The 22,963-nt window shown below is 42.7% G+C and overlaps 2 protein-coding genes and 1 non-coding gene across 4 annotated transcripts in view; all 3 read right to left on the bottom strand.

The window, feature by feature from the left end:
* Positions 1-22,963, bottom strand: part of Erich1 (glutamate-rich 1) — a gene marked incomplete at its 5' end in the record, with an annotated part of 52,793,804 nt that overhangs the window by 29,394,053 nt on the left and 23,376,788 nt on the right.
* Positions 1-22,963, bottom strand: part of Snx25 (sorting nexin 25) — a 103,556-nt gene that overhangs the window by 73,965 nt on the left and 6,628 nt on the right. For all 3 annotated transcript variants that reach the window (NM_001432812.1, XM_087588346.1, NM_001432813.1), the window contains exons 2-3: positions 7,256-7,340; positions 530-746 (exon numbers count right to left, since the gene is read on the bottom strand). In NM_001432812.1, coding sequence (NP_001419741.1) covers positions 530-746; positions 7,256-7,340 — 302 coding nt within the window. The remainder of the gene's footprint in view (positions 1-529; positions 747-7,255; positions 7,341-22,963) is intronic.
* Positions 2,989-3,094, bottom strand: LOC120097653 (U6 spliceosomal RNA). The gene has a single exon (XR_015640577.1). It is a non-coding gene; the product is annotated as a U6 spliceosomal RNA (small nuclear RNA).

Genomic DNA, 22,963 nt, shown 5'->3' with positions numbered 1-22,963 from the left:
ATATATCTATATATCTATAAGGCAATTTTCTGTCACAAAGTAATTAAGAAACCTACTTTCTCACTACATTGTGACTATTTCTCTTCAAAATGTCTACATTCCAAGTCAAGCAGGCAGACCATTCTAAAGTATTACCTCATTTTATCTCCTCAAAATGAGGAATGTTTTAATGAGGAAGAGGGAAGGTTTGCTGACTGTAGAGTTTGAATACGCTTGGCCCATGGAAAGTGGTACTATTAGGAGTGTGGCCTTGTTAGAGGAAGTGTGTCACTGTGGAGGCAAGGCTTGGAGGTCTCATACATATGCTCAAGTATGACCAGTTGGCACCGTCTTCTCCTGGCTGCTTTCTGATCAAGATGAGGACTCTCGGCTGCCTGCACAATGCATGCTTCCTACCATGATGAGAATGGCCTGGACTTCTGAACTGTAAGCAGCCGCGTGTACATGTTTGCTGTTGTAAGAGTTGCTTGGTCATGGTGTCTCCTCGCAGCAATGGAACCCTAACTAAAACACCATGTCACACACTTACCTGGCAGTAGCAGCTTTCAGGTCACAGAAGTGAGTGAGCAAAGCCTTTACAATATCATTACAGACAACTTTAACCACATCCACGTGACTCAGCCTGTAGCGAATCTGCTTGGCAATATCCCAGAAGTCATCCAAGAGCAAATGGTAGAGCTGCCCATCATCTCTGCTGAGGTTGCCGTACCAGGAGAGAATGTAGTCTCTGTAACTGTAGTCGAACACTGAGGAATGAGCAAAGCTGGGTCAAAGTTGCAAACATTGAGGCAGTTCATTGTCTAAACATGGTGGGGAGGACACTGAACAAGGGAAAGGATCAAGAGACTCTCTGATTCAAGTTAAAATGGAATGTCTCAGGTCTCATACAGTCTAGTTGTAAAGTCTTGATCTTGATGCCCTTGACGTACTGAAATACACAGAATACACTATGTATTAATACACTGGGTAATCTTCTCACTCGCCGATTAGGCCAAGGTCATGCTTCTCCAATAAGACCCCTAAGCTCACATGAAGAAAAGACACTTCTGTCACGTTTATTCCATCCTAAGGTACCCTGCCTCCTTACCTATAATCTTTGTAGAGTTCTTTACCCTTTAGTACTTAAGCCATGGTTCAGGACTGTGATTCGCTACATTCAGTTCCATAAGAGATTCAGTATTCTGTCTCCTAGTAAGACCCCAACAATACCGAACAACAATACAAGAACGGTCCCACAACCCAGCACCACACAGTCAGCATGTGTGGCCAGCTACCTGCACTGGGCAACTTGGAGACTACCTCTAGTTCTAGGGTAGTCCCATCTACTAGAAACATGAAAATATGTATGTGTGCTTTTACATTTTTCTGCTACCCATATTAATAGACTAAAAACAGGTAAAATTAATAATACATTCCTTTCATATAATATACTTTTATATTAAGTAGCCTCATTTAAAATTAAATATTTTCATTACTTTTTAAACCATGCTTTGAAATCTGGTGCATATTTTATAGTTACAACAATCACAAATGAACATTCAAGTTGTTGGAGCTCAAAAGTCACATCGTAGGTCTACTAGTTGTCTGTGATAGACATCACCACTTTACTTAATACAGAAAGACTGTAAAGTTAATGTGAGTATACTCAAGAAAGGACTTCTGAACAGTAAACCGACATCTGGCATAAATGATGTCACCTCCAAGTGGCATGGGGAGACATATTTAGTCACATAATACTGCTCAGCTCAAGAACGCAAAGCTTACTGGCATTTTTAAATCACTTATTTCTCAAAGCTTTTCTATTTCAAACACTACTCTATGCCTAGTAGAGTACTGCCCACCTTTAATCCCAACCATTGGGAGACAGAATAGGCAGATCTCTGAGAGTCGGAGGACTGATCTACATTGCAAGTTCTAGGCCGGTGAGGGCTATCTAAAGAAACCCTGTCTTTAACAGTCAGAAGACAGATAGTCAGAGACAGACAGCCGCACAGACAAACAAAAAACCACACGTGAAACATAAAAATGTTGTTGGCATTTACATACGCCAAACCTTAAGTGAAAAGGTGATTCCAATGGCTTCATTGTTACCTTCTGGCTGAGAACGATTACCTTCCAAAGAGAAAGACGGGGAAGATGCTACTACAGTCTCCAACCGTTCATTAAACAGCATCTTATAGCTCTGTTATGCAAGGTGGAACCGGCGGCCACATCAGCAACAGTCAAACATGAGGAAAAGCCATCAACAGATGTGCTCTGAGGATTCTCAGGATTTTTACGTTAACATCCAGACATCTGATCAGACCGCTGTTAAGCTACTTAGTTAGCTTTTGCAGTCGCTGTACCTCATCTTGAACTGAGTGATTCCATTAAGAAGGCAGAGACATTTTCTGGGCCAGATACAAGGCTTTAAGGTGAAAACTGGACCAAGATGACTATAATCTCATTTCCTAGTGACAAACAAGTAGAACAGGGTTCCTCCACAGCAAGTGAGCAGTCAGGAAACTGAGGCTAGAGGGAAGATAATGTGCAGGCAGCAAGGCCACCCTCCTGTCCTTCTCTGCACATCGTGGTCCCCCATGTGCATGAGCAGAAAAGGACAGCAGTAAGAGTGGCAGACAAGAGAACAAGAATCAGTGTCCTTTCCCACTGTTCACCTGACTTCTCTAAATCACAGTCATATGGAGAAATAAGCCACAGACAGCACTTTGTAAACTTCCTCTAGAAAGCACAACAGGAGGCACAGCACGGACAGACATCCTAGGAAAGAGGTTCTGCTCAAGCCAACATATAGACAAACTCAATAAAAGCAACAGAGCTGACCAACAGGCAGTCATACAGTGCAGATCTAGTCGACTAAGATGACAAAACCTAGATGATCTCCTAAGGACCTCGTCTGCAATGCCAAGGAATAGTCGCAGTTGAGAGTCCACTGTTTGGTTGATCCCTTGCTTTTTGTATTAAACTAAGTTTTCTTTTCTTTTCTTTTTAAGTATGGATCACTTCACGAATTTACGTGTCATCCTTGAGCAGGGGCCATGCTAACCTCTCTGTATCGTTCCAAGTTTAGCACAAGTGCTGCCTAAGCGAGCACTAAACTGAGTTTTCATACCACAGAAATTTAAACTAATAATTCTGAAGCCTAAGCATACACTAAGTAGAACACTTTTCCTTTCTGTTAAGATTCAATTTCTGGGTCAGGGAGATGCTCAGTGGCTAAAGTGCTTGCCATGCCGGCCTGTCAAACTGCGTCTGATCCTTGGTACCCAGGTCACGGCTGAGTGCTGTGACACACATCTGCAATGCCAACACTTTTGCACCAAGGGAGAAGGAGGAGACAGAAAAATTGGTCAGAAACTCACCAGGCCAACTAAGACTGCAAAAAAGTAAGAAACAAGAGACTGTTTCAACAAGGTTTTCGAAAAGAGAGAAGAAGCTCCTAAAAGTATCCTCTGGCCTCCAGACCTGTGTGATGATGGATGTCCCCCTATCATTAACACACAAAGATATTTAAAAGTTAATTTCAGGTTGTAGCAGAGAGTTAAGTGAAATTATAGAAGATGTAGTAACTTTATAGTAAGTTCTGCTCAGTGTGCTAGCCTACTCTCTGCTCTACTGCTGTGAAGAGACACCATGACCAAGGCAGATTTTATAAGAAAACATTTAATTGGGGGCGGGCTTTCAGTGTCACAGGTTTAGCGCATGACCAACAAGGGGGGGAACATGGCAGTGTGACTGGCACTGGAACATGCTCTGAAATAAACATTGCTTAGCTATACAGACCCACACAAACACAAAAATGGACAAGAAGTTGTATACATATATGCCCATGCTGTGTGTAGAGGGCAGAGGGCAGTGTCTGTCTCCCGTATTTGTTCTCCACTTTGTTTTAAACACAGGCAGGGCACCTTACTGGACCTGGAGCTTTCTGATTTAGCTAGGGTCACCAGCCAGTGAGGTACAAGGATTAGAGACGTATGCCACTGAGTCTGGCTTTTATCTGAATGGTAGCTCCTTATGCTTGTTTGGTAAACATTTTACCAATTGTGTGATCGCTCAGCCCACTTACTAAAATCTTTTAAAAGAGAACTCAGAGCCTAACTTCCCTCCTGAAAAGCGGGCCTCAAGTCCATTGGAGAGCAGTTGGCTGTCTCCATGGCAACCATGCTCTACCACACCAGTTCCCGCCCCCTTGCCAGCAGGTTGCCAACAGTTCACTTCTAGCCTGTGAAGCTCGGTTTTGCTGTTCCGGCTGACATCTACTTTTTGTTCTTGTAATTCAGTATGTAAAGACACTAGGAACTCCTCACCTGCGCTGAGCTGCACAGTCCTTCCCGATGGACATGTTTATATTTGCACCACACACACGATTGACCTCACTGAACTCTTTGATTACATTGTTTTAAATGATACATTTCAAAGGCAATGACATAAATTTATAAAGGCAAATGGAACAATATTATCTAGTTAAAATTAGCTTCGGGATAATTTTTACATCTTTTCTGAGTGGTTCACATCAACTGCAGGTGAACAGCTGCAGTCATGGAGAACACGCTGTCACTTAAGTTTTCCTGAGCACAGACTGTCTTCATCAACACCAAGTCTCTATTCCTCACTGTGGTCTAAATAAATATACTGGTGCTATGGGTTAGAAAAAGAAAGTATACTGCAAAGACACAAACTGCACTCACTCTGGCTGTCTCTAAACGCTTCTATAATCTCTCAGCTTTCCCAACACAGTTCTAGAGTCAGCATAAATTCACACGGTGATTCTAGTTTGTGCCTGTTTGTGCCTGTTCTTATTCACTGCTGCCAAATGGGTAAATGCACTCCAAAATCTATTGTTACGGCAGCCAGCAGCTCTCATTTTGGTAGAGGATGTGATGTTCAATTTCCCAAAAACCATCTTACATAGAACAAAGGACTTTTGATTCTTAAGGAGCTGCTTAACAATGCTGCCTAACAGATAACAGAAGCTGAGCTACAAAAGAGAAAAATCCAAAAAACGTCAACCTCAGGGTAGCACAGAGAATACTATCCGAATGGAAAAGGCTGGACTAAGTTAGTACCAACTGTACAATAAACTGAATTATCACACAGAATCTCCTTGAGATATATAAGTGATACATTAATAAAAAACAAGTTTAAAAAAGAAAGCAAGCCATCAAGTGTGCTTTAAGAAATACCAAATAATTAGGCAAAGCTTCTACGCAAAGGCTTTGTAAGACACTTTCCTTTCAGAAGAAGCCACTGCTAAGGGCAATGTGTCGCTTATTTCTGTCAAGGCCTCAGTTTTTTCCTAAGCCCACACACACAAAGGCTGCTGAAACAAACTGGCCCAGCCAAGAGAAAAGAAAGGGTAATGCTCAAAGAACTGCGAAGACATTTTTAGGTCTTCCAAAATTCAAAAGGCACCATGGTTTTGGCATTTACAATGGCCCCAAATAGAAGTACCCCGAATGCCCATCAGTGGGTGAGCAAGTAAAACATGGCACAGCAGACAATGAGACAGCAATCAGCTTTCAAACAGAAGGTTAAAACACAGTCTGTAGAGTGAAATTTTTTAAACATTTTTAAAGCTTTATTTTTACTTTATATGTATGAGTGTTTGGCTGCATGTCTGTCTGTGAACCATGTGCATGTGTGGTGCCCATGGGGGTCAGAGAAGAGAGTGTAAGATCCTCTGAAACTAGTTACACAGATAGCTGTGAGCCACTCGGTGTGTGCTGGAAACCAAATCCAGGCCCTCTGCATGAGCAGCCAGTGCTCTAAACCAGCGAGCCTCGCCTCAGCACCACACAGGTGACGATTCCATTCTATCAGACTACTCTTCCTATATGCAACAACTACCAATTCTGCAGGGGGAGGGGATCTTAAGGCAGTGAAGAAAAATCAACAGTTGGGGCAGGAACTAGAGAGTTGGCTCAGTGTTTACAGTACATGCTGCCCTGGCAGAGCCCAGGTTCAGCTCCCAGCACCCACATCGGCTGGTTCACAACAGTTGTAAATCCTGCCCCAGGAGTCTGAATATCCTCTTCTGCTCTCCATACGCACCAGACACACATGTGATGCATATGCATACATGCAGGTCTTCACACGCAAGTGCATAGAATAAAAACAAATATTTCTAATTGGCACAGAGCCTCCAACATTCGTCAGTGATTAAAGGCATTTCACTGTGCAAGTCAGACAACCTGAATTAAATTTCCAGGGCCCATGATGGCAGAAGAAAATAATGAACTCCCAAAGTTATCCTCCGACTTCCACATCACAGCATGGTACATGTACATCTGCACTTACACACAACACACGCACACACATAAGCGAAAATAAAATTCGTTTTAAAGTTTTGTTTTGTTTTGTAGAAACAGAATCTTACTATGCAGATCTGCCTGCCTCTGCCTCCCAAATGCTGGGATTAAAGGCGTGCCCTGCCACACCCAGCAAAACCATGAGGTTTTGAATAATAAAAGTCAAATTTTAAATCCAGCAAATCTTAGAAAAGTCATTTATATTCATTTTATATTCATCACTAAAAGAAACATTACTAATATTAAATGATAGTTTTTAAAATTCAAAAATTCAAATTTTCAAACTACATCTCTACTTCTGTTGTACTCATCCTCAGATTTAAATATTTCTGTGAACTATGCCAAATAAAAAGTACTTATCTGTGTATTATCCAATCCCTCTTAGCTTTCTCCATGTCTAATAACTGAAATCAATGTTTAGAAACCTGATTTCAATACTCATTAAAGATGTAATTTGATCTTCAAACTGCATGGCATCTCCACGTTAATATTAATGAACATTAATATTTAGATACCATAGTGTACTTTGCAATTGTTCCTAAGGCCTTTCCATGCAAACCTCATTTGCATGTTCTCCACTCTAGAGAGGCTATCGCTCACTGACCCTCCTTACACTGATCTGTTCCAGAGCGCACTGAGTCCACGACCCTAACATACACCCGCCAGGCAGTGTCTAGAATGAGACCAGTTGGCGAATAGAGCAGCACACGTGCACTTCATATTGTAGATCAATCTCTCCTATGCTAGTTAGCTTCGTGGGACCTGGAACTTCTACTCTGTAAACATTTAAACCACTTCCATTTGACCAAAACACAGATGCACCCAATCTTCAAACAGAAACTTGTGAAAAAGTCCTCCTGCTGTAGGAAGGATAGATAAACCAGAGATTACGAATTCCCTCTGACAACAGTGACTGCTTTACACAGCAACCAGGCCATGCTCACCGTCTTTCAGAGCTCGATCCATATTGTGAGAAATGACCACTCTTCTGCCCTGAGCTGTCTCCTGTGGATTTCCATACACAGGGCTCTGAAACGAGAGCAAAGAGAAGGTAGAGATTACTGAATGCATCAGCTACAAATAAAGATAAAGCCAAGGCAAAATTTAGGAGACTATAATCTTACTCTAGAAAAGTAAAGGACTTTTCAAGGTTAATTAAGAAATGTTTAGGAAAAGAAGAACTAAATATTATAATATTGTAAATAGTACAAAACTATAAAGCTAGGTCGCCTATTTATAAAAATTAAAAGCATAACAAAAATAAGTCAATGAGGGAAAGATAACACCATCTGTCTCTGTTAGGGTTTCTACACACTAGGACCACAATCTGCTCTGGGAGGAAAGGGGTATTTCAGCTCAAAACTTCCACCGCTGAGGAAGTGAAGGCAGGAGCCTGGAGACAGAAAGTGCTGCAGAGCCCAGAGGAACACAGGGCACTGGCCTGCCCTCACCCTGCTGTCTTACATAACGCATGGCCACCTGCCCAGGGTGGCACCACCCTCAGTGGGCTGGACCCTCCCTCATCAATCACTAATCAAGAAAATGTTCGACAAATTTACTGAATAGGCAGTCTGGTACAGGCGTTTTCTAAATGGAGGTTCCCTCCTCCCTAGCCTGTATCAAGCTAACATAAAACATAGCCAGCACACTGTTCAACAAATAATAACGGGGTAGTTTTGTACTCCTACATGGGGGGATGTGACAGTCACGCTTTATTTATAACTTGAAACTGATTGGGCAGATAAACATTTTCTTAAACTAAAAAATAATAATAATGAGAAAATTTGGGATCAAATGTTTATAATCCTGAGACAGCAAAGGCCTCTCTACAGTAAGGCACAAAATGCAAAAGTTATACAGGAAGACAAAAACAAAATAAGTATGACTTTAAAATAGAAGATGACTGACAAAAAATTATACGAACAAAATATAAGTAATACTCTAAAAGAATATCTCAACACATGTAACACAGAAATATCTATTTATCTATGTATATTCATACCCAAACCCCAAACATCATACTACATGGTCCTTTCGTTTGGAAAATTCACACTGAAGCAGTGCTGTATCTCAGATGGCCTTCAAATGGAATCTGATAGTCCACTTCTGCATTGGCATTTTAGTTCATATATCACAATATTCATTCATAAAAGCTTTGGTAGGCCGGGCCACTATTAAAATATATTTTGGTTTTCATTTCACTAAAATAAATGAAACCTATCTTCATGTTAAGATTTAAAACTACCTCAAACTAACCAAGGTCATTTTTAATTACACACAGGCTTCTCTAGAGGAAAAAAATTAGAGATACCAATATATAATTGCACATTTGAAAAATGGTTTCCGGGGTTGGGGATTTAGCTCAGTGGTAGAGTGCTTGCCTAGCAAGCGCAAGGCCCTGGGTTCGGTCCCAAGCTCCGAAAAAAAAAGAAAAAAGAAAAAGAAGAAAAAAAAAGTGTGAAAAATGGTTTCCAGGGCTGGAGAGATGGCTCAATGGTTAAGAGCACTGACTGCTCTTCCAGAGGTCTTGAGTTCAATTCCCAGCAACCACATGGTGGCTCACAACCATCTGTAAAGGGATCTGATGCCCTCTTCTGGTGTGTCTGAAGGCAGTTACAGTATGTATGTATATAATTTAAAAAGAAAAATGTTTTCCAAAGTCAGGCCAAAACCTGAAAGCTTTTCTTTAATACGTGTAAGTAGATCTTCAGAATCAAGAACAGACAGTATAGCAGAAACTTGAATACATAACAGGTTCTAAGTCAATAGCCATGATACACGCAAACTGTCTATATGTGCCCAGCCAGAGATACCATCTTAAGAGAAAGCACCCATAGAACCCTTGCAGAGAAATTTGGGCATGCCAACACCACTAGTCACTAGACTACCAGGAGCTGTCTGAACCCTAGCCTACACAAATTGGGAAGAGGGACATGTTCTCTGGGTGGCTCTGAAGCCAATCATGACTTAATTCCTCTCCTGCCCATCACCATGCTACTCTAGTAAATAAATGCCTCTCCTTTTTATTGTGCACATATATTTTCAAGTGTTTTCCAATGTACTCCAGTTTGGTTTATGTTAAAAAACAGTCAAGCATAGAGACACATGACTATAATCTTAGTATGTGGACGCATTAGATGGCTATCCTTGACTACGTTGCTAGTTTGAAGTTAGGCTGAGCTACTTAAGCCACAGACAAACCAAGCACAAACAGACAGAGGGTGAGGGAAAAGAAGGGAGAGAAAGAGAAAGGAAGGAAGGGAAGGCTGCACAAAGTTCAGAGGCGATGGGTGTGTCCTTGAAGCTACTGCAGTGGTGACCTGTCCTACAAAAACAAACACAGTCCTGTACTGGAGTATCACAGGGCTGTCTCTCCATGGATTCAGAGTATCTGACCATCTCCTATGATCCCACAGCTTTCTCACTTTTCTCAAAACAATCATTTCTACCTTGACCTCAAAACTAATGAATTCAAAACCAAAGAAATGAAGAAGCCATATATATCTTGCCAGGCAGGAACAAAAAGACTAGAAAGCGTGAAAGGCCATCTCATTAGATGAAGACAAAGACCGGGAGCATAGGCAAGCACACAGTTCTCCCTGCGCACACTGAGCACCACGTCAGAAGGGGAGGAGGGGGAGGAGAAAGCGAGCCAGCTAGCTAGCCAGGATTTCCTGTTTGCTTGGATGGCAGGCAAATGGATCCAAAGGGACCACAATGACAGAAGTGAGAGCCAGTAGAAAGCAGGCAGGCAGGGTGAGGCAACAGACACCCCACTCCTCAGACCTTCTGCCTTCAGTGGCTACACTTACAGGGAGGAAGACACAGGTTTCCTGGAGATGCACTATAGTTTCTCTTCCTGTTGCTAAAGCCTACGAGCCAAGGCTGCTGTAACAAAGGCCAGTTTAGCTAAAGCTGGACTTTAAAGCTAAAGCTTCCTAGTGAGCTTGCTTTCCTTGGCATAAAAGAAAATTGTCAAAACATAAGCTAAGTGATAATTATTTTTGTCTTGATAGAAGGTAGTGGTATGTATAAAATTTCCTCTTTTTATGGAGTCTTAAGATTTAGTGTTTGTTTTTTGAGACAGGTCCTCACCATCTAGCCCTACCTAGCCTTGAACCTACAGAAATCAGCCTGCATCTAAAATGTATTTTTTAACTGATAACATAAGAGCATAAACAAAGTACACATTAAGGTCCTGTGTGATGTTTCCACACATGCACATACAGTGGATCGTGTCTAGATCAGGTCAGTTACCTCATTGGTCACTTACCGCCTCACTGTGATGGAAACTTTTTTTAAAAAGACGTGGTATATAGCCCTGATGGGTCTGGAACTCAAGACTGCACTCCTTAGCCTCCCAGTGCTGAGATTTGTACCACTTGTCCTGCTGACAGAATCTTTGAAAATGCCCGTTTGGAGGTGAGGGGTGAAGAGAAGGCCGGGGATTAAGAGGACTTGTTGCTTTTGCAGGGGACTGCTGTTCAACACCCAGCACTGAGTCAAGTGACTTGAAGCAAACTGCAGCGCTAGCCCCAGGGAGTCTGAAGCCTTCCCTGATACCTACACACTCACACACCCACTCACACTCAACAGAAAAGTCTGAAGCCTTCCCTGATACCTACACGCTCACACACCCACTCACACTCAACAGAAAAGGAAAATTGCTATGAAAACAACCCTTTTTATTTTTCTAAACAGATTACAATGGTACAAGCTTATCATCCTAGCTACTTGCTTGGATGAGCCCAGAATGTGAGAGCAATCCATGCAACGCAGATTTATTTGAAAGAAAAGAGAAGAAACAGAAGGAAAACACTTTCTCCTGGCCCATCGTTGTCACACGCTCAGCCACTGTACTATGGTACAACAGTATACCACATTCCCCTCTTAAACAAGATTGATTTCTGTCTTAAGTATAAAGAAATGTTATTTTTGAAATAAAATCTACAAATCCCTCATACTGATACGTCTCTAGATTTCAAACAGGCTATAAATTTTCAAATGTTATTTTCAGCTTCATGAGTTGTAGGGACAAATCCACCAATATATTATGGATGCAAAAGAATGAACTGAGCAACATCCCTTTATCCAAAGGTGTTTTGGTCTATTTCCTTGGAGTCAGTGTCTATAACTATGAGCAAGTAACCTTTCTGTACCTCAGTTTCCTTATCTGTAAAGCAGATAACAATAGCACCTAGCTCAGCACTAGGGTCAATATGAGCATTAACAGGAAGAATACACATGCATGGCGGCAGCAGCTAGATGGCATGTAAACCATCATGGCACCTTTCCTGTACACACTTTGTGCGTGTTGTTTGTGTGTGCACATCTGTACAGGGAGGCCAGAGGTCAGCATGCAGAGCCTTCCTCAACTGCTCATACCTTACTTCCAGGACAAGGTCTCTACTCCACTGGGGCTTGCACATTCAGGTAGACTGCTGGCTAGCAGGCCGGCCTCAGAAATCCTATCTCTGCCCTTCCCAGCACGGGGTTCCAGGCATGCACCATCACACCTGACTTTTACATGGGTTCTAGGGATTCAGACTCAGGCCCCTCAATGCTTGCGTGCCAAGCACTTTACCACTGAACCAGCCAACCACCCTCATTTGCATACTTTTGAAAGAAATTACAATCTATTCATATTTGGCTTTTAGACTCAGTATTGAATTAAAAACATTGCTTTCATAATAAAGAACACTTGGAATATAATGTTTGCATGACATACCATAATTTATCTGCTTACTCTACATTTAATTTGCTTCTACCTCTTTTCCTTTTTTAAATTAAAAAATACTTCCTTTTTTTACTGTAAGTGCAACCAGAAATGTTCTAAAGATGCTAAGTGTTTATGAAATATATAGTGGATTTGTATCCTAACTTTAGTGAAGGATTTAATGTCTAAAGGATTTTCCTATGAGCCAGAGAGGTTGTTCAGTGGGAACAAGAGTTTTCAACACAAATGTGAGGACCTGAGCCACACACATAAAAGCCAGACAGGCAGAGATGAACATGTGTGACCCAGCACTCCGATGGGAGGCTGAGAGGGACACACTGGGGATCCCCAGAGCTTGCAGACCAGCCAAGCATACGCAGTGGGAAAACATAGACCTGGTCTCAAACAGGTGAAGTGAGGACAGACAACAAGGTTGTTCTCTGACTCCACAAATGCACTGTGGCAGACATGAAGCCACATTCACATTCCCCCTCTCCCCTCTCCTCTCTCTGGTCGGTGTCTGTCTCTGTCTGTCTGTCTGTCTCTCTGTCTCTGTCTGTCTCTCTGTCTCTGTCTGTCTCTCTGTCTCTCTCTGTCTCTCTCTCTCTCTCAAATAAAATAATAAGAACTAAAGAATTGCTTCAAGAAGTCTCCACCTGCTAAGGGGAAACTGAACACCAAGCGCGGCGGAGCTTGGAGGAGGAGCACAGACGTTCTCCAGCCGAGCAGAAACCATGTGAGTAACTGGGGATATCTGTCCATCCACAACCTAGAGCGCGTGCGTGTCCTCAAAGCAGAGGCATTCTTTGCAGGTGCTTCCACTTGTACATCCCTGTCATGCTTTCTGGTTTAACTGTCACAAGCAGATGTCTCTAGAAATACTTCTCAGTAACTAATCTAAGAAAAAGAGTTTTCTCAATAAGGCGAAATTTCTTTAAGCTATTCAATATGGATAGATTTTTAAGATAAGCTGATAATATTTAGGAATGTTTGCCAATGTATTTGAAAGAATCAGATTTACTTGGAAGGAGCATGTTTTATTTCTTACATACCAATCTGAAGGGCCTTAAAAAACATGCTCTGCTTGACTAACGCGAATTTAAGTCCATTATTTGGAAATGAAAACTATAACATGCAACAGTAATATAAAATGAATAGAAATTAAAGAGTGTGGAATGGATAATGGAGCTAGAGAAAAAATTCAAAAGCAAACTGGCTTAGGAAAAAGTAGCTAAGATCTCTGACAGGAGCTTTCTGAGTTCCTGGAAAGGTTTGTGTGATAGAAATGCTGCCCCGGGGGTGGGATGGGGGTTTATGGACAGGAAACTGGGAAAGGGGATAACATATGAAATGTAAATTTTAAAAAAATCAATAAAAAATGCTGCTCGACTTTGCTCCTCTCTTCTGTCATGTATACTCACATTGTTTGAGACTGTTGGGGCAGTCTTGGGTTTCCGTAAAGTGAACCACATTCCCATCAGTTTGTTCAGTCATCTGATAACCACCAAGGACTCACTCTGTCTGCCTGGCACTTAGCTGGACATTGACAGACAGCAGCAAATCAACTGCATTTTCTGTGCTCGTGGGATTTAATCTATACTTGGTAAACATTCATAATCAAGTAGCTAATAAGCCACTGCACGTCAGGAGTGCTTAACCACTTCAATAGTCTTCATATTCCAGAAACCTCTTCACTCTTCAGCACCTCCCTTTACTCATGGAAGGAAGTTACTCAAACATCCATTGAATCTCTAAGAGTATTTCATAAGAATTTTTGAAATTTATACATATTGACATATATTACATAACCTCATCTCTCCCTGAACTTAAATGATAGCCAGCCTCACTGGATGAGTCACACAGAACTGCTTTTTCCCAGAACTTTATATGCTATTTCTGATATAAAATACCACAACACCATTTTATTAATTGGTTGGCTGGTTTTTAAATAGAAGCCCGTGATAAAAATATTCGTGCCTGGTTAGGAAGCTCCCCTTGTTAATCAGACTCAACGAGGCCTGTTTCCCAGATGCCTTGAAGCAGCAAACTGTCCTCTTTAGCAGCAGACCTGATAACAAGCAGACATTAGACACTGAGAAGGGACAAACCTCAAAGCACAGTCCAGCTAAACCTACTACAGAGGGTGGAATCCCTTCTAACTGGCAACACCGGCCTAAAGCTAAATATTAACTACCAAGTCTTCCCTTCCTAACTAAAATAAATATGTTGAAATCCAGACTAAATCTTCCTCTTAGACAGGCCTTTCCGCAGGAGCAATTCTGCCTCTGACTAGATAAAGGGCTAAAAAACCTCCACTAGGGCAGGAGTGGTGGGTACTTTCAATCCCAACATTTGGGAGGCAGAGGCAGGCAGATCTCTGAGATCAGGCCAGCCTAGTGAGTTCTTTTCTCCCTGATTCACTATGACATCAGGAAGCCCCTATCCACTATTTGAAAGCATTTAATTTTCCAGATGTACTTGGGGAAAGGTCTTTGGACACAGTTTTGTAGACCTCTCTGTGTATTTTGGGCCTAGAACTTGCTATAGCTCCAGCTGGCCTCAAATCAATCCCTCTGCCTCAGGCTCCCGAGCAGTGAGACCCCTGATGTGAACTGGCTCTCCCAGCTCTTCAAATTTCTGAATCTTTGGAATAAGTATCTTTAACAATGATTTCTAAAGAATCTCTCAAGTCCCTGGGCCCCACTTTGAGAAACACTCCTAAGTGGTCCAGACAAGAATCATAAATTTATTTTAACATAAAACAATGATTCATCATATACATTGAGAGATGAACCTCAAAAGATTCATCTATGGGCTGAGTAATTGTAGCTCAATTGGTCAAGTGCTTTACAATGGGAACAAAAACTCCTAGAAAGAAGCTGCATCTGACTATGAAGTAAAACAGAATCTGTCTTACCCACAGAGACTGATGGCTGACTAGAATGTCAGAACTGTGGAGGTAAACATGTTCAGGTCCAGAGGCTAAGTACGCTTATCTTGGGCTAAGTTCTGGCCTCTGAAACAGTCATTCCTTGTCCACCTCTGTATTAGAATCAGTATCTTGTGACAATAGATTAAAAAACATTTTATAATCTATTGACTTAGGAGAATACTAGTTTCCCCCAATTCAAATGCTAAGAATTCAGATAGCATCTTAGGCCTATAGAAAAGCTCTTCCCAACTCCTTGTACCCACCTCTCTGACATACCCATCAACACACTGGAACATGGAATTTAGGGTAACCCAAGTCTATGTTCCCAGGCCATGCTCACTCAAAATGGCTCCAGAATAAGCTATTTTTTATTCTCTTTAAGATGAGAGCTGTGGTTTTGCATCTACACTTAGTATGCACAAAGTCCTAGGGTCCATCCCCAGCTGCACAAACATCAGCTACAGGGCCACATGCCTGGAATTCAGCCACGGAAGGGGAAGTAGGAGGATTAGATGTCAGATTATTCTAACTAATTAAATATAACCTGGGCTAAACAAAACTGCCTCAAAGAAGAAAAATTATTCATCTTAGGTTCCTTTAGACACTGGAAGTGATACGTATGTGCATACTTCATTGTGCACACAGAGGAGATACCGTGAGCTCCTCTTCTGCAGAATTCCCACTTAACAATACCATCCACAAATCATTAACCATTTTAGGCTGTGGTGGCACACACCTTATATCCCACAGTCAGGAGGAGGCAGAAGCAGACATGTGAGTTCGATGCCAGAGTGATCTACTAAGTGAGTTGCAGGAAGCCAAGGCCATGCAGAGAGACAAACAAACACCAAAAAATGCAAAGGAAAGCAGATTAATTAACAGAGGTAATTTTAAATAAATGCAGTACCTACATCAAAAGCTGTTTTATAAAATGTTTAGAAACAAAAGCTGAATCAGTCATTCTTAGAAGTTTTAACAAGGTTAAAACAAAAGCCACAAACTAATAATCCCCATACACTTAACCCAACCACTTCAGAAATCAGTACGGAAATTCCTTAAATTACTAAAAATAGACCTACCACTATAGCACTCCTGGGTATTTATCCAAAAGCAATGAGGTCAGAATACAAATCAGAAATCTGTTTACAGTGTTAACTGTAACACTATTCATGATACCCAGGTCATGGCACCAACCTAGGTATCCATCAGTAGACAATGGATAATGAAACCGTGGTATATTCACAATAGAATGAAATCATGTCATTCTCAGGAAAATAGATGGAACTGGAGATCACCATGTTAAATTATCCAGACTCTGAAAGTATCGGGTAATTTCCCTCACATGTGGAAATCACAAAGATCTTTTTAATGACCATGAGAGGGGATGAAGGGCAGAGTAGCAGATCAAATCATTAAATTGACACATAAGGAAAGTCAGCGAAGCCACCAATCTGTAGAACTCAAAGCTCTTATAATTATAAAATTATACTATGACTCCACCCCAAACCTAACTTTGATTGCTCCTAATGAGTGAAATTGCTCCAAAGCACAAATAAATCTCCTAAATGCCAATGATACAGCCGGAGATGGCTACAGGCAAAGTGGCCTAGAGGTAGCAACCTCCACTGGACCCAACCTTAGCCTCTTCACTCCCTCATCTCACATGCAATGCAATCTTCCCTAACGACATGATATTTTTTCACAAGTGTGTGTAGAGGTCAGAGGACAACATGCAGGAATTGGTTCTCTCTGTCTACCATGTAGGTCCTTAGGATTGAACCCAGTGGCAATCACCCCTTACTTACTAAGCCATCTCCTTAGCCACCCCACTGACATTTTACCAGAGGATTTTGAGAAGCAACCCCTTCAAAGACAAGAGAAATAAGTTGGACCATATGAACAATGGGTCAGATCACAGCCACATAGTGCCTTGACTGGCTCTATTCCGACGTCCCTCATCTCAAGTGCTCAGCTCTCAGTCACCCATTCCTGTAGGCACTCACAAGGTTCTGGCACAACAAGGGACAGCGGACAATCCCAATGATTGTCCCCTTGAAGCTCTCAGATCCTCTCTGGTCTTAGTGCCTCCCATGGCTTAGGTGATATCTAAGTGACTAGCAGATATGCTTGCGTCTAATCTGTCATACCATGAAGAACCCAGAGCCACCAGCCCTTCATCTAGCTGTCAGATTTGGGATGTCATTAATCCATTTAAACCTGTGTGTTGATTCATAAAATGGAGTAATAATACATGCCTCGTGACTGAGAGGAGTAAATTGGTATTCAGTTTGATGCTTAGTAGACAGCAAGGGCTCAATAGATGTTCTTGCTGTCATTTCACCCACTTATGTCCAATTGTTTACCACCTCCTTTAAAACAACCTTTTAAAAAAGGAAGTAACTTCTATAAAATGTCATCTTCCTCACCTTCAATAATTATTTTCACTTCCCACTTACCAAGATATTTGAGGCTTGAGACAGTGCTCTCACTTCACCCCTCCCCAACGAGTCTCAAGCCTAGTTCAGTCCACACATGCTCTGACCTTATTCCCCTGGCACTGCTCTATTGGCCAGCCCCTACCTCTGAGATTTCCAGCCCCTTCCTCTGAAGTCTTTATCTCAGAAAAATGACAACAGCACCCACATGACCACAATGCCAGCTCACTTAGTTTCAGGGGATCTGATACCCTCTTCTGACCTCTAAAAGTACCACACACACAAGTACATATAGACACATGTACACAAGACACTCATACACATAAGTAAATAAATAAGTCTAAAAGTATTTTTAAAGGACTATCAATCCCGTAATGTATGACACTACTATCTTCCCTTGCTGCCTTTCTCCCTTCCTCCTCAGCCCACCTCTGGACTGTGCGCTGCACGGACTATCCCTAGACTTCCCACCCCCCACTCTTCAATCTGAATGCCATTTCTGCATCCAAAGCTACCTTCACCTCTTTGCCTAGAGCCCCATACTATCCTGGCACAGACCTAGAATATCACACCCTGTGATCCTGTTGGCTATTCTCTCTCACACATCATCTCTGGGTCTTCCTCTCCTGAGTCTCTACCCATTCCTCTCACCCCTCAGCAGGCTGTTCATCCTTTGCCTGCCCACCTCCCTTCTATTCAACGACTGACTACCAACTCACCAATTCCCCTCTGACAATTCTTGTTCAGCCCTTATCTCTCCCACAGACTGCACATCTGCAGACCTAATACATACAAGTTGACCACACCCAAGGGATGTCAAAAAATATAGGGCCAAAACTTTTACATTCTTACCTCCACCATGTCAAAGCTACACAAATGGCACCTGTATCCATTCAGATACACAAGCTGAAACCTAGAATTAAGCTGGAGTTGCCCTCTCTTGACCTTAGAAAATGTTTACTGGACAGAAATGAAGAACACAAAACTGACTAGACAGGAGGAAAGCGGGACTTGCACATCCCTCAAGCAGAACCAAATGCACTAAGGATGGGTGCAAAGGCCTCCTGTGAGCTTGAGGCCGCACAGGGATGCCACACAGAGATAAAATCAGGAACAGCCGGTGATCGGAGTGAGTGTGCGTGAACAGAGGAAGATGCTGGTCATGGGAAGCGCTCACAGGAGGTGAAGTGCCCATTACTTTAATGCCTTGGTCTCCTTGCTCAGACTGTCCAAAGGCGGTGAGAAATCTTGAGAAATCTTGGAAGCCTTACCAGCAGTTTCTTGGAAATGGGAACTGATCCAAACCTGACCAGTAAGATGTGAGCGGAACAATGCCAGGGGCATTTCTAGGAATTGTTTTGCTGCTTATTTATTAATTTTGTTTTATTTTCTGGTTCCAATCATTTTCCTGCATCTCCCAATTCTCATCCTGTGAATTGTTGTACCTAAAACTGATGCAGTCATTTGACCAACAGCCCAAGAACGAACTGACTCATGAGAAGGGAGAGCCAAGAGGTGGACAGTGAAACGGTGCTGGACCTTCCCCTGAGCCCTACCCTGATTATGTGTTATTTCTTACAATGATAAACCACTTTAAAGTTTAAAAACAAGGAAGCGGTTATAGCACTCAATCATGCTCACCGCACACCTTATCAGCGGGCGTGACAGTCCATGCCTAGCAATCCGCACTCTGCCTAGAGTACAAGGGTTAACAATAAAGGACATGGGACTGCTCCCAGATGGTATACAATCCAACGTGTGAGCTGGACGGTGTTGGTGAATGCCTTTAATCCCAGCACTGGGGAGGCAGAGGCTGAGGTAGAGTTTCTGCCTTGAGTTTGAGGACATCCTGGATAACCTGAGGATTCCAGGCTACATAGACTACAGCATGAACCCTGCCCCCAAACAGTCACCAATCCTGCCTCTGATCCTTTCTTGTTTGTTTTTGTGGTAAACCTGAAAGTGGCTGTCAAAATTAACCCTTAATGAATCAGAGTGTGGGAAACCTGACTTTTACCAGAGAACTGTAAGAGTATACAGCTTACTGTTGTGGTTCAAAGTCGGGAAAAAATGCTAACTTCAAAACTCTATGCTGTACTGATTCATTCTAAAAGCATTTATCCTTCATCTACCAAGTCACTAGTGAAATACTAAAGATAACAGAGGGGACTTTGTGCCTAGAGTACAAGGGGTACCATAAAAGACACGGGACTACTCCCAGATGGCATAATATTAAAGCTGTGAGTGGGGTGTGGTGGTGCACACCTTTGATTCCAGTACTCAAGAAGCAGAGGCAGGTGGATTTCTCATTTCGACACCAGCCTGGTCTCTAGAATGAGTTACAGGACAGCAGAGATATATAGTGAGACCCTGTCAGGATAAGCTGTGATAGGCACAAGAAGTATTCGGTGCTACTGGACATGTAAATCCAGGGAAAAGGTCTTTACCCGGGTAATGCGAGGGCTGAAGGAAGAAGAGAACAGGTAATGGGACAGACAGCAGTGCTGAAGGCAGAAGCACAGGGAGCTTGACACCGAGGACTGAGGCTAGGGCAGGGAGAGTGGAAGTAACTGCAACGGTCCAGACTGGAGCTGCAAATAACAACAGGAAGCTGCTGACAGGCCTTAATTAAACAAGTTACAAGAAGCTGCTCTGCATGGGTTTGTATAATTAAAGAAGGAGACAACCCAGAGGCACACAGACCATCTCAGCTGCTGCCATTGCTGTGGTAGGGTGAGAAATTGAAAGAAATGGGTAGCATGCGGGGTCGTGGACCAAGTGCAGGAGAGATCTGCCAAGACATCAGGGAGCTCAGGCTGTGGGACGTGACCCGTGGAAGTGCTGGGCACTGACAAGGAAGGCAAGAGGCCTCACTCATCTAGGAGGTCTTAGATGTCTTTCACAAATTACAGCGGCTACTAATGAGAAATGTCCAAGAAGGCAGGTGAATAAACGGGCCTGAGGGAGTTTCCAGTGTAGAGATGGTTAGTGGGAGAGGCCAGTGAGACTGACAGAATTTCAATGGTACTGCAAAACAGACTTGAAAGCTGAAAACCACATCAGCTTTCTGAGTTATCAAAGATCTTGGAAAGAGAAAGGTTGAGTGAAACCGAAAGTCAAGGACAGAGATGAACAAGCATCCTTTGGTGGGAAAATGAAAGAAGCACATGGTAGTTTCTAGAATACCAAAAACGTTCATTTCCCGTGTAGCATGACTAAAGAAAGCCCTAGGGTATGCATTTGTTGGGTTCCCTGCACAGGAGGAGGACACTTTCCGTGAGAAGACTTATTTTGCCAGGGTTCAAGGCTGGAGGCCAGGGAACATTCTAGAGTGATCCAGGCGAGATGGAGAGAAGCCAAGAGCAGAAAAGAAACTGTTGCCCCAAGAAGTGCAAACTCCCCAACTTCCACACAGCAGGTTAACTTTCTTTGTTTAGTGTGCTGAGTGATAGAAACAGCTTCCTGTCTCTGACCTAGCAGGAAAGCAGCCTAGGAAAAGCAGCAGCAGCAGCAGCAGCAGCAGCAGCAGCAGCAGGATCTGCAGTTCTAGGAAGGAGGCAGTGGAGTACCCAGAAATGCCCTTTCCCCCAGGCTCCGCATCAAGCAAGAACTGAAGACACTGAAAAACTAACTCACAGAAATGTAGATGGTCAAGGATGGGGTAGTGGTGAAGAGGAGGGGTGAGGGTCAAAGGGGAGGGGCTAAAGGTCCAGTCAGAAGATGAGCAGTCAAAGCTTACAGATATTCGTTACTACTCCACGCAGAGGACAGGGACAACTACAATTAGTCTAGTTAAGTAAGAAATGGAGGCTGCAAATTAATTTTCCAAAAGGTGTATTAAACAGTAAGATAGAAGACTTATTAAATCTAACACAGACAAATCACATCTTATTTTGACAATGTACAATTCAGTTTCCTCCTAGTCCTCAGAGGCATTTTACTTTAAATTTAAATAAATTTTTATTTACATCCAGCTTCCTGCTATCAGGCATGGGAATCCCCAGGCCAATAAATGTACAAGAAAAGGTCAACACCTAAAGGAGCTGATAAGTGCTGGCTAGCCCTGGGGTAGGATTCAGTATACCTCAAAAGCCTAGCTACCTTCTCCAAAAGCAGCATGTGATCCCAAGTCCACCAAAATACACTCACATGCAGGAAGTTTTCTGGAAAGCTCTAGCACGTTTGGATAAACTATAGAAAGGCACCCACGGCTCAAGCAGGGTGTGACTCAGACCCACACCTGTCATTCAGGGGATTCCGAAGGCCTCTGGGGAAGATGTACCCTTGCCCTCTGCACCTGACCAACCAACACTACTTTGCTAAGCTAGTTGAGTTTGCAGGGTTTTTTTCTCTTTTCAAATTCCAATTGCTGTTAAAAAAAAAAAAAATTAGCTTTCTATGCAGTCATCCGAACGCTAACAGCCTTCAACAGACACTCTTCATGTTCTGCAGCCTGTCCCCTCTGCAGGAAACTTGCTGAGTCAGCTTTTCAGTACAACTGAAAACATACATTTTTAAAGAAAATCTAGGACACTGTCTACCCCAATGTGATATGGTTTAGAAATGAACCCTACAGCATTTTCAAGCTAGCAACATCAATTAGCAAGGTGACATCACTGTGTACTACTCAGACAAAAAGCCGCTTAAGATTCTAGAGTTGGAAATAAACACAGAGTGACCAGAAGTAAGAAGGTTCAGTGTAGGACAACCACACCTCAAGACTTCAGCCTTCACACTGAAGTGTAGGCGGAGGCTTGCTTTTTTTTGTTTTTTTTTTGGGGGGGGGTGGTTTTGGTTTGGTTTGGTTTTCTTTTTTTTTTTTTTAGTTTGCCTTTTGCTTTGTGATAAAGGAAAGGATATACTAGGTTTCCAGGACATAGACTAGGGAAGCTGAGGCAGGGCCTGAAGCAGAGACCATGAAGCGATGCTGTTACAGGCTGTTCCAGACTCATGGTCCACTGCCTTTCTATACAGGCCTGGCCCAGCAGCCCAGGGAGGACACTGCCCACAGACTGGGCCCTCCCATATCTAGTAGCCATCAAGAAAATGCCCCAGACCTGCCCAGAGGCCAGTCTGGCTAAGGCAAATCTTCAACTGAATTCCCTTTTCCCAGGTGTGTCAGGTTGACAACAGAACTAACCAGGACAGAGAGATGTTGAGGGTTGTTGGGTACTGAGTCACTAGCAAATGAACAGCAGAATGCTTGGCGACCTTCTCAAACCTATCTGCCATGTAACTAGTGATATTTAATAAAGCCAAGTAAAAACCTTGACTATTTTCTCTTTCCTGGACCAGAAGTCATTCTATAGCTCAGGGTGGTCTAGCCTGAACTCACTGTGTAACCAAGACTGGCTTCAACTTCCAGATCATCTGCTCAGGCCTTGGAGGACTGGGACTTCAGTCTGAGCCACTGGGGGCCAGCAGCCTCATCTTCATGATGTTACTGCTCCGGCCATTCTCACTGTAAGCCTAATCACATTCCACTGGGCATGTCTAGAGCCTACCTCTGATGTTATCACTCTTGTACTCAGAAAATGGCAAAAGCTGCCGGGCCTACACACGAAACTTC

This window comes from Rattus norvegicus, chromosome 16 (genome assembly GCF_021556685.1).
Source record: "Rattus norvegicus strain SHRSP/BbbUtx chromosome 16, alternate assembly SHRSP_T2T, whole genome shotgun sequence".
NCBI classification, from domain to species: Eukaryota; Metazoa; Chordata; class Mammalia; order Rodentia; family Muridae; genus Rattus; species Rattus norvegicus.
Note: the sequence above shows the minus strand (reverse complement) of the source record. Positions and strands in the feature narration are given on the sequence as shown.